General features: G+C 35.4%; 1 protein-coding gene across 1 annotated transcript; it reads right to left on the bottom strand.

Annotated features, from left to right (window-relative positions):
• Window positions 1–2,111: 2,111 nt before the first annotated feature.
• On the bottom strand, window positions 2,112–11,725 carry LOC149780855 (transcriptional regulator ERG homolog). Its single transcript, XM_089936430.1, has 3 exons — window positions 11,676–11,725; window positions 9,742–9,816; window positions 2,112–3,973 (listed from the first exon to the last, which is right to left on the bottom strand). Exons 2-3 carry the CDS (start codon window positions 9,788–9,790, stop codon window positions 3,429–3,431), a joined length of 594 nt encoding a protein of 197 aa, XP_089792556.1. The 5' UTR covers window positions 9,791–9,816; window positions 11,676–11,725; the 3' UTR covers window positions 2,112–3,428.
• Between the last annotated feature and the right edge of the window lie 534 nt (window positions 11,726–12,259).

The raw sequence follows: 12,259 nt of genomic DNA, 5'->3' as shown, positions 1-12,259 counted from the left end.
GATTCAGTCTTTCACAAATGGCATACAAACATTTATTCCCGTGATTTCTGTTGTTGTTGTTGTTGTTGGGGTTAAACGCCATTATTCAGCACAAGATAGGCTATACATGACGGCCAGTATTAATGGTGGAGGAAGAACTCGTAAAACCCCAGAAAGAACCACCGACCCACAAGAAGCTACTGGCAAGCTTTCTCACATGCCCACATAGGCCGAACCCGAGACTCAAACAAACGCAGACAGAGGTTAGATGGCAGTGATCCGTAACGGTGAGCGCTTTAGACAACACGTCCAGTCGGGGCACCCATGATTTTTGAAGATAAATTTGTAGAAATTATATTATTACAGCATTTAAGGTTTTCTCTTACAGGAATCAGGGCTCTAACTCGTACAAATACGAATACATCATGGACTTTTCCTACACTTTTTCTATTAATTACCAAATAGCATTCGTTTTGGACAAGGACAATTATGACCACCAACCCCCCAGCCTCCACCCCCAGACAAACATGAAGTTTTTAAATTGCTTTATATCTGAAAATGTTTTGGAGTAAAGTCGTGATCCATGAAAAATATTCCATGCATATATTTCAAAGTTTAAAAATAGTCTCGATACTATATGACTTGTAACTGATTAGAGTAGTTTTAGTTTAGGCTGCTACTAATTTGATCATTCAGATAGTTGACAAATATTTTAAATTCTAGTACCCAAAACAACTAGAACAGAAAGGTCTCTTGTTAGGTTTTCTCGAATTACATCAGCTTTTATAATGCTGCAATTGCACATACAATATCGTTGAATTTTTTACCGCTCCGGTGGCCTTGTGTTTAGAGCGTCCGCCTCGGATGCAGTAGGTCGTGGGTTCGATCCCCGGCCGAGTCATACCAAAGACTTTTTAAAAAAATGGTACGAACAGCCGCCTCACTCGACGCTCAGCATTAATAGGTTGGTGTTAAGACTGGTCGGTTTGGTGTCAGGATAATGCGACTGGGTGGGACATCATGCCACATGTCTGCGGTATGATGTCCCAATGCTAGACACCACTATAAACTGCCACATCGTAGCGATATGACTGAAAAATTGTTAAAGCTACGTTAAAAATTAAAATCACACACACACACACACACACACACACACACACACACACAAACCGTTGAATTTTTTAACTAATGACCAACAGTTTTGGTAAATAATTTCTTTTGCATAAAATAAAATAGTTTTTGAATTAGACTAAACCACTTTTTTAAATTTTCTACTCCAAATACTACTACTACAACAACAACAACAACTACTACTACTACTACTACTACTACTACTACTACTACTAATAATAATAACAATAATAATAATTTTATAATGATAGTTTTCAAACCCATAAATAGAGCAGGGTTATGTTCAAACTCTGCATGGATTGAAAAGTTTCAACAAATGCGAAAAAGTAGAAATGAAGCAGCATTTCCATGTAAGCAAATTATTGCATAGTCCAACCTTTTGATTGTGTGGACTAGTTGTATTCTTTGTCAGCAAATTAGTGCATAGTCCATCCTCTTGATGGTGTGGACTAATTGTATTCTGTGATAATATTAAAAGATATAGTACCACTGCTTTGCTACAGTGCCTTCAAATATTTCTTCACGCGTTTCTTTCGTGAAAAGTTGGTTAATCTATCTTTTAGTGCAATCGCTGACAGCAATTGGGAAAGGTAATACGGTTTTAAATGTTTAAAAACCTTAAATATATTTTTTTCCATACAAAAGTGCTTACAGATACCATTGGAAATGATGGCTGCTTTGAATAATAATAATAATAATAATAACAACAACAACAACAACAACAATACGTATCTATGAGAGATTGATACATATTTGCCATTGATTGTCTATTAATTTTTCAAACAACGCATCTATGCATTTAAGTAATAATCCATTTAATCACCGTGAGTGGACTTTTTATTTTTTTACCTGTTTGAATGAATTTATAATAAGAACAATTAAATTGTATTCGGCAATGTAGCCTTAATTTTAAAACATAAACGACAGTTTTTCTTGAAGAAAATAGAAAATAGCAACAACACGATGGCTTACTCTTCTATTTTTGTGATTGATATACACACTGATTTTTTAATATAGTTTTATTAACAGACTTTGTACAACTCTGAAATAACATTTCGCATCTGATTATTTCACATCTTATTCCAATGTTCTCGTCTGCAGACGTATATGATTTGGCGCGTGCCAGCGCGTGAGATATGTCAAGCTCATAAAATGAATCCAAAAGATCTCGAAAAGCTTTGCATAATGCAGACTTTGTTCCAAAGATTCCAATAGCTATGCGCACAGTCATTAGATTGGAAAACATGAAAATTTATGAGCCTTTTGTCAGAGAATTGTGGCCGATCTGCAGGTGACGAAAGAAAGAAATTTCTCTGAGACTCTCTTCATTGGAGTACTGATTGTCGGAGCCGCTATCAATTTAAGAATGCTCGCGTGTCGATGTGATCATCATCATCAATTGATGCGAAAATCTTCTCTCCATTATTGCAATGTGGTTTTTTCTCCCTTGGGAGAATTTCTAAGCCTCGTCTGTGATCTTTGGGTTTCATGATAGAGACGTTTATCGTATTAGTCTAACCACTTTTCCCGAAAGCACGCTAGAGCTAGTCAACTCTACTCCCTGATAAGACACTTTTAGTCAATAAAGTGAAGGCACTTCATGAGCGCGGAGGAATATCACTAATAAATATCGAAAGAAAACTGCGGACAAGATTTAAAGAGGGCATATCTTATCTGTTAAGAAATCCAATTTTCTCTCTGTCAGTCTTCCCATACGGTGTGGATTCAATCGTGAAGAAAGAAATTAAACACGGAACGGAACGGGCGAAGTGTTTTTCCGTCGTTGATTAGCTACAATATTGTCTTTCTCCGATGTAAAACCAGTCTTGCTTTTATCGCGATGAATAAAGGGGTTGATCGATCTCCGGCTGTAATGTGCACAATTGTAACAACATTTCCTCGGATTAATTTATGAGGTTCCACAATTTATTTAAACTACGGTCTCAAATCAATAACTTACTAGACGGCCTCCAGTATTCATGACATCGGTCTTTGGTTAACATCCATTGGCATCATGTTCAGATTCTTTCATTATATTTGTACATTAACTGCTGACAGACCTAGCAGTAAGGTTCTCCTTGCTTGACCGTTAGCTTTAGCTACCAGCCAAGATAAGCTAATGCAAGCATAACGCTGCCATTTACACTGAAAATATAGTTTTATTATATGTCGATCTGTTGGAAACGAATTGTCAGTAAAATTCATGTTTTTATTTTATTTTTTAAACGTAAATTTCCTCTTGTCAATCTGAAAAGTACCTTGATGGATTTGAGTCCAACTAAGCTCCTTGATTGCAATTATTGTATCAAAGACTCCCACTAGCTATAGTATGAAGAAAAATGTCCCGTCATACCCGGTATATGTGTTGGATGGTGCGACATATGATGATTGGATATATTCTGATATATACCGCAGCTTGCGTTTGGCGCTGACCAGTAACCAGAAGGGCCACCAAATAACCCAGGCGTTGAAGGCGGCATCGGCGCGTGGGGATTCATAAAGTTCAATTTAGAATTGTGGTGGTAACCAGACATAAAAAAGTCCTGTTGATACTTGTAAGCCGTCGGATCTGGCGCCGTAGGCTGCATGGCTTGAGCAAGTCCTGCAAAGTCAAACTTATAGGCGTATCTTTTGCCATGCACTTTGGTCATAATATTTTTGTCGTAGTAATACCGCAGTGCTCTGCTGAGCTTGTCGTAATTCATGTTGGGCTTGCTCTTTCGCTCGCCCCACCTTCGAGCCACTTCGTCGGGGTCTACAAGTTTGAATTCTCCGTTAGTTCCCTCCCACATGATACAACTGGTGTTATTGCTATCGGAAAGAAGTTCCAGTAAGAACTGCCAAAGCTGGATCTGACCACTTCCTGGAAAATCAAATGAAATATAATGTAATTTAAAAATGCTTACATTGTTGCTTTTCTTCTTCTTTTGTTGTTGTTTTAGAACATGATCATGGTGTAAATGTTTGTTTTCATCTTGACTGATATTTTCATTTCAATAGTATCCTGTCTATTATACTTTTTATGTATCACTTTTTGATTACTTAGCGATGCGGCCTGCCAGACGGTAAAGGTTTCTGTGAATTTTCTGATTAAAAAATGTATTTTCAAGCCATTTTGCATCAGAGAAATAAATTTTTAATTTTTCCTGTCTCAACTGGCCAACCTTCACCCGGTTCAGTTAAAAGATACACGTACAATAATAATCACGACATATTACAGTGAATATGTACATTCATTTCCCCTGCAAAATCCTTTTAAAAAAATTGTTTTTAGCATGTTTATTTTGTTTCTTGAGACAATAATATTCCCTTCAAAGTTTTGTTTCTGTGAAAATATTAATCTTTGTGATATGTTTAGTAGATAATATTTTCTTGAAAATTACAATGTCCAATTACAGCAAGTACTTTTAAGGATTATATCACGTGATCGCTAGATCTATGTTACCTTACCAAATATTAAGTCCGTACTAATCAGTCTCTTTGAAGTGCAATACATGGGCAGTCATATTAATGAGAAATAGAATTTGAAAGCCATAGTTTCTTTTTTAAAGGGGTATTATTGATTTATAAGAATACTTTACTATGACGTCATCGCTCGGCAGGGTCGTTCTCCTAATACTTATTAAAATCTGATTGTGTATGTGGGAATGTGTGTTCCTGTATCTATGCTCAGGATGACAGTTGAAATGATTTTGAAACTTGCCTACCTATGTTACCGGATGTCCTTTAAACATGTTTAATTTATTCAGTGGTACATCATAATATGGACAGTGTGAGGCACAGAGTCTTATGGAGAAAAAAAAAAACTGCGAGATCAGAGAGGTAGCGTCCATTTTTTAGAGACAGAAACATTTTAGTCAGGGCTGGATCCAGCTAAATAAGCCACAGCTTAGGGCCTTAGGGCCTGACAGTCTAAAGAGGCCTCTAAAAATTTAAGAATTTTGTTACAGCCTTATTCTCTGTTAACATTAACCAATTAGGGCCTATACAATTTCCCTTAGCTTAGGGCTTCACTGTGTCTATATCAGGACTTGTTTTTGGTATAAATTTATTGTCTCACGAATGCATTATACCGTACCAATCTTCATTCAAAATATGAATTTCAAAAAGAATCCATGAAAGGAAATTGTTCTTAAATACCAAAACTTGGGGAAAATCAATAGAATTGTTTCTTACTACATATATATTCTCGTGGTTCACATGGTACAAGTTTCGCGAAAGAAATAATTTTAAATAGCTGAAAACTGATGTCAACATACAGTTCTGCTGGAACAAAATAAAGGTTTGCATATTGCCTTTAGGACAAGAAAGAGAAAAAAACATGAATCCATTCACATTTTAAAAATGTGAATTTGATATTAAACCAGTTTATCGTTGACAAAGATAAACTTATTTAACAACGACAATTAAAATTGAAACACATTAAGTTTATTAGGAGAAAATTACATCGTGCCTAGTATGGTGCTTCTTGAATTTAAAAGAAAAATATTAGCATTCATTGTTAGATTGTAAAATACTGTTGTTTCAAACACTCAACCATCCTGTTTACCCGCGTATAACACTCACCAATCTGCGGACAGAAGAGACCCTGGGCTGATTGCAAACCATGTGCCTGCAGGTCAAGATCTAAATTGTTCTCTACTTAACTAAGTCAGGTAAACAGCTTAGACTGTTTTGTCAATGCATTATGCAACACGAGATCATAATCTTGCTTTTCAGTGTGGCACGTGCTATACACGGGCAATACGGCCATCAAACTTTGATTTTAAAACCAATTAACAGGAGGAGAGTTGCACCTGGACGCGATAATGGTCTATGTTAATATTGCCGCTCTTGTTCAAGCTGAAAGTTTTATCGGGGATTTTCTGACTTAACGGCAAACAGATAGCGGACAAAACATAAATTGCTTGGAGAGGGATATATTTTAGGTATCAGTTGAGTCAACTGACAACCAGTCTTAGTTTACATGTTTGGCATCAAGGATATACCAATTATGTGATCCGCTTCCTGAAGTCATGGAAACGGAAGGTTGTAATTATCGTATACAGTTTAAACAAGATGGAGAAGTTAGGTCCTGGGACTGGTTTTATCGATAATTTCCTGATTTTGTTCCACGTTTGGGCATACAGCAACATCATGATTACACTAAAATTATAGCATTATCGGTTCTGTATGGATTAGATTCCAATAGCTTTGACCATGATCCTATCACAGAGGAACGCGGGACCGAGAACTACATCGCAAAAAGGATTCATCGAAGACGGCAAAGAAATCTTTCTTTACTCGTGGCTTAAGCGTACTGACAAACATCTGTTTAATGAACTAATCAGCATGGTAGAGGTCAAATACGACAAGAAAATAATTCCTTTGTGAAAGCCATTTAAAGTAGGAACAGGTCTATATTCTATATAATGCGTTGGGGCAAATACTCAAATTATCTGCTAAAGGATGTGGGTAATGTTGACAAAGTTTGATGATTATAGCGATGATGACGAAGACGAGGAGGAAAAGAAGAAAAAACATAGGAAAAATGTTTCATACACTAAAAACTAGAAAATAATTGTTTCCGCTTAATCTACAAAATTACTAAATAAACTATCCTTCTCTTGCGTGTTTGTTTTGTCGGTGTTTGTACGCTTTTTTGTTTTCATTTGTTGTTTTTCGTTGCAATTAAAGTCTAATATTTTAAATAATATTGTACAGTCAACAGAATTGTAAAGGTCATTTCAGGTTTATAAACGTTTTTCTTCTGCCTTCTCTCCTGACAGGGTTTTTGTACGAAAACAGGGTTACGAAAGAAATTAGAGTAAGATCATGCTTTCCAAATTAGGGAGGAAGCTTTCCTAACCTTATCAATATACATGTTTCATGTTCCTTGTATATGAAGCCGCTGAGAAGAAAAAGATAATAACTGCTTCGTGGTCGTTGGATAATTTCTTTCTTATAACGGCATGGTTAGTCTCCTAATATTTTTGTTTTATCAAATTTATTTACTGTATTTACTTTAGCCACTATTTTATAATATTTTGTATATTGTGATATAATTCTGTGTACGATTTAATATTCAGCAAACATAATATAACAGTAATAAATGTTATGTAAATTGCAAAAAGATTAGATAACTTGTATACGTATCATCAGTCTTTCCAATTTTTCTGTAAGTGTGTATGCATGTACGGATTTGGTTTGGTATGGCGTTTTGCGGTATAGCTACACGTTAAGGTTACTTAGTGCCGAGGGAATTAAGGTAAAGTGATTTGCTCAGGACATCACCTCGGTACCCGTCCAGAGCTGTTCGCATGGCAGGATTCGAACCAGTACCATTCTGGTCGCGAGCTTGTCACGCTAACCTCCGAGTAATCGCGACTCTTCGAAATGAGTGGTAAGTGTGAATATAAATGTCTAAACATTTTGCACATTGTTTCCACCTAACATCATATTTATTTTCTTTGTGCTAAGATGATGATGATAAACAACAGTAGCAACAAATATTCAAACAACATTACCAATAGATTAAAAATAAAATCTTTAACATTGACTGAAAATTTGGACGCTGTTAGTCCTATTTCTTTTTTCATAGTCTCATTTAAAATCAGTGACTGTATTTGCGACGTTACTGTTAAACATTTGTTTAATTTGCTCTCCGTGTATATGAACTTCATCATTTTCCTATTTAGAATTTGTTTTACATGGAATTAGACGCAACCATTTTCATTGATAATGACCACAATCATTTTTTACTGAATGATCTCACGTAGGTTGAACAATTCCTGGTTTCAGTATATCTGTAACAGATATAAAGGAGATAATATTCGTTTCATGAAATAATTTGATGGCAGTGAGATCTTTGTTATTTATTCTCTGCGGGATGGCTGTTGTTTTTATGCGCATGAGTATTGAAATCCCAGCGGTGTCCAACCCGGTGCGTCCACTACATTGATTACCTTTACAGATTTTACAGGTAATTTTCTCAATTTGACGCGAATGCAGTCGTTAGAATTGACTCTATGCTTCATAAATGCGGGAACATGAATGTGAAAAGAATCTAAATTGGCCATTATCCGATTCACAGTGCAATTATCCTAACCAAATTTATCAATGATAGCTAAAAACAAACGTGAAGAATACTGACATAAAAACATGTTTCAGGTGCTAGATGAACCTTGCACGCGTTTTAATGAGTAAAAAATAGTTTCTGTCACAGGAAAATGTGAGTCATATAGATAATTAGTGTGAAATAGCAAAAAACTGGTGGTATAGAGAACCATTGAATAATGAATAAGTAATATTGAATAATGAATAAGTTATAGCTTAATAAAGTCATGTTAACTATCGTCAATACTTGCTTATAAGTATAGTCTAACTGTACACTTATGTGCCGGCAGCTCTAGGTCTGTGCAGTTTGTTAGTAGTAATCAGTGGAAAGAAACAAATAGACCCTGATATGCTGGCACATTATGCTAAAGTATATCAGGATCTTTATTGTTTGCAGTTTGACTCGACTTATAAGCGAGTAGAGACGGTATGTAATTGTTAAGCGAGATATATAAAACAAAAAGTTGTAGATAAAAAGGCTGTTATTATCTGTTTGCATATATTCCTTGCGACATCTCGCTGATGAAAGAAACACAGGACTGGTACTTATATGTGTTCAATCTGGATTATTGGCAATTAAAATTAGAGATCATAGAATTAAAAAGTCGGAAATGAAGGGCAGAAGCATGGTATATTTTAAGGAAACTCCAGCAGATAATATCTAATTAATACTGTATATGTATTATTTAATTAATACACGTAATAACTAATGAATACCTGTAATATCTATTAAATACCTATGATTTATTATTCGAATAAAGTTAAATCTGTATAGGTTAATATCCGAACATCAGCACGTAATCTTTTGAAATTAAGGGTCGCCACAACCAACTGCAAAATATGTAACACTTGTAATACTTCAGAGGCTGCAAGAAATATGATAAAAAAACGACTCGACAAAATAAATATTATCGGCAGAAAAGCCAGTATTTATAACTTGTCAAACCTACTTACTAGTTGAAATGAAACAAGCAATCAATCAAACGTGGATAAATTCCTTAACGGAGCTTTCTTTACAAGTAAATATTGTACATTTCATTCCTTGTTATATGTTTACATCTTTATAACTAAAGAGACACTGATATAGACATATATACTGTTTATTCATAATAGTGAAGGCCATTTATTTATTTGCTTATTTCTTGCCATCTCAGGCAATCTGTATTTTTGCTGTCTTCTCTATGCATGTTACTTTTAGTTTTTAAGATATGTCTGTGTGCTGTAAAGTCTACGACAAATACTTATTATTATTGTTATTATTATTATTATTATTATTATTATTATTATTATTATTATTATTATTATTATTATAGGTAGTAGCAGTAAGTTTCTTGTCTAAATGTCCTCCATCATTTTGTCGATCTTTATGCGTGCATATATAAATATATTAATGAAGAAAGTATACGCATGACATCAGGTAACTACGACATGTATGTATGTATGTATGTATGTATGTATGTATGTATGTATGTATGTATGTATGTATGTATGTATGTATGTATTGATGTATGTATGTTTTCGAAGTAATGGGCTTACCCTGCGGCCTCCAAGGTGTGTGTGCCGACTCCATCGACGGCTTTCCCATGCTCGATAAAGGAGTGTGTGGATAACCTTTAAAAAACAAAAATGATTTCAGTCATTCATTTAATGATTGTGATGCCTATATATACACTCGTTCGACATTCCTGTCATCAAATTCACTTTTAATTGTGCGATCTTCACATGCAAAATATATATTTCGCATGTGAAGATCGCACAATTAAAAGTGAATTTGATGACAGGAATGTCGAACGAGTGTATAGATAGTATATATATGGTATTTTTGTCCTTAAAGTTCAACATTTGCAATGAATGTTTCGACGCTAAGTTAAGGATAAATGTTGGAGTTTTACTTTTTGTGTGAGTTGTGATAGTTTCAAAATAAAATGCAATCTTCAATGTTAGTTTTATCCCTTGTCAGCCCTAACGAAATGCAAAATTAAAGTGTATGTCACCGCTTCAAAACGACCGATTTCGCTCCTATTATATCGAAACATTAAATTGCTCTGCATATTTCACGTGCACCGCGTGCTTTTGGAGATAAAAGCAGGAGATCTGCTGTTGAAACCCTAATTGTTTCAAATTAGTCATTGTAAACAAGCCAATCAAAGAGGATTTGCCATGTTTCTGGTCGCATAATTTGCAATAATGTTGTCGAACGACGTCGAGAGTTGTCGAAATGCACGAGCGTTGCCTCAGGGGATGGGTGAACTTCCCTAGTTTATTTACATCTGCAGATCTAGTCATTCTTCGATCCACTAATAACATGTAATAACAACATGACAACGTTATTCATTCTAAATCAATGAAAAAATTTGTAGAACAAAGGTGAACACAGAAAGATCTCAAAATACTTTTTACAAAAATCGATATGCTCTGTTTGGATGCTGATTTTGTATATTCTTGTGTGCCATTGTATTGTGTTATTGATAGCTTCCATGCTAAAAACATTTCCTTTATATCAGCATCCTTTTTTTCAGGAAACCTGTCAAAAAACAACCATCTGTAATACTTCCTTCCATACAAGCATTACTCGGCATCAACATCCTATTTACACACCTTCTCTAAGTAACGTTTAATTCAATTCAAGGCTTCCTGTTGTACCGTTGTACAATGGTGTTCTCTGTGTGTGTGTGTGTGTGTGTGTGTTCCTTGTTTTACTTTTCATGGACCACTTTATTCATTGTGCCGGTAGACTTTCATGGTTCACTGCATATGACCTCTGCCGGGTGGATTTCTGTAATGTGATCGATCTGGCTAGAAGTTAAAGCGATTGAGAATAATTTGGATGTCCAATTTGACTGCTGTGCATGACTTATGGATATGCCAGTCTTGTAAATTGTATTTTTGTGTATAAGTTTTATATGTGCATGTACAGAAGTAATGTATACCACACCCTGTCAATGATGAAGCTGTGTACGTGTGTATGTGTGACCTGGATTTTTAACGTAGCTTTAACAATTTTTCAGTTATATTGCTACGATGTCTGCAGTGTGGCAGTTTATAGTGATGTCTAGCACTGGGGCATCATACCGCAGACATGTAGCATGATGTCCCACCCAGTCACATTATATTGACACCAGGCCGACCAGTCCTAACACTAACCTCTTAATGCTGAGCGTCAAGCGAGGTATCTGTTAGTACCATTTTTGTAAGTCTTTGGTATGACTCGGCCGTGGATCGAACCAGCAACATCTGAGTCAGACGCTCTAACCACTAGGCCACCGGAGCTGTTAGCTGTGTACATAACAATGCCGTTAATATTTATATATATATATATATGTGTGTGTGTGTGTGTGTGTGTGTGTGTGTGTGTGTGTGTGTGTGTGCGTGTGTGTGTGTTTTATGTAACAAGACTCTTTCACAAGCACAAATACACCTATACGCAGACACACACACATACACACACACACGAAAATCGTATATATTACCTTGATTTTGGGGAGGGGATTGAGGTGTCCATGCTGTCTTTCCGTAGGAAGGATCTACAAGAAAATCAAAATAAGTCATAAAATATTTCACCTCTGACATATTATTTCTAAAGGATTTGTATTCTTGTTTGATCACAAAGCTTCCCTCGTCCCTTTTCCTCACCTATAATAATTTCGTGAGAAATAGAATGTTAGTACACACACACACACACACACACACACACACACACACACACACGAAATGAAGCGTGTTCCGTTGAAACATTTATCTTGCTATAGCTAATGAGTACCTTGATAAATCATTCAGTCTTAAGAAAACAAACAAACAAACAAAACAACGAACGAACGAACGAACGAACGAACGAACGAACGAACGAACGAATGAATGAATGAATGAATGAATGAATGAATGAATGAATGAATGAATGAATGAAAAAGAGAATCCGTAAAGAAAAAACTACAGTTGGTATGAATGACTAAACTGAGTAGAAATATATCTATTTAACCCATTTTAAGTTTTAAATTATATTTTTAAAAAAAAAAACAGAAAAGTGAAGAAAAAATTTCACCAGTGAAGTCAATAA

Source organism: Sinohyriopsis cumingii, chromosome 16, assembly GCF_028554795.1.
Source record: "Sinohyriopsis cumingii isolate HCF-2022 chromosome 16, ASM2855479v2, whole genome shotgun sequence".
Lineage (NCBI taxonomy): Eukaryota > Metazoa > Mollusca > Bivalvia > Unionida > Unionidae > Sinohyriopsis > Sinohyriopsis cumingii.
Note: the sequence above shows the minus strand (reverse complement) of the source record. Positions and strands in the feature narration are given on the sequence as shown.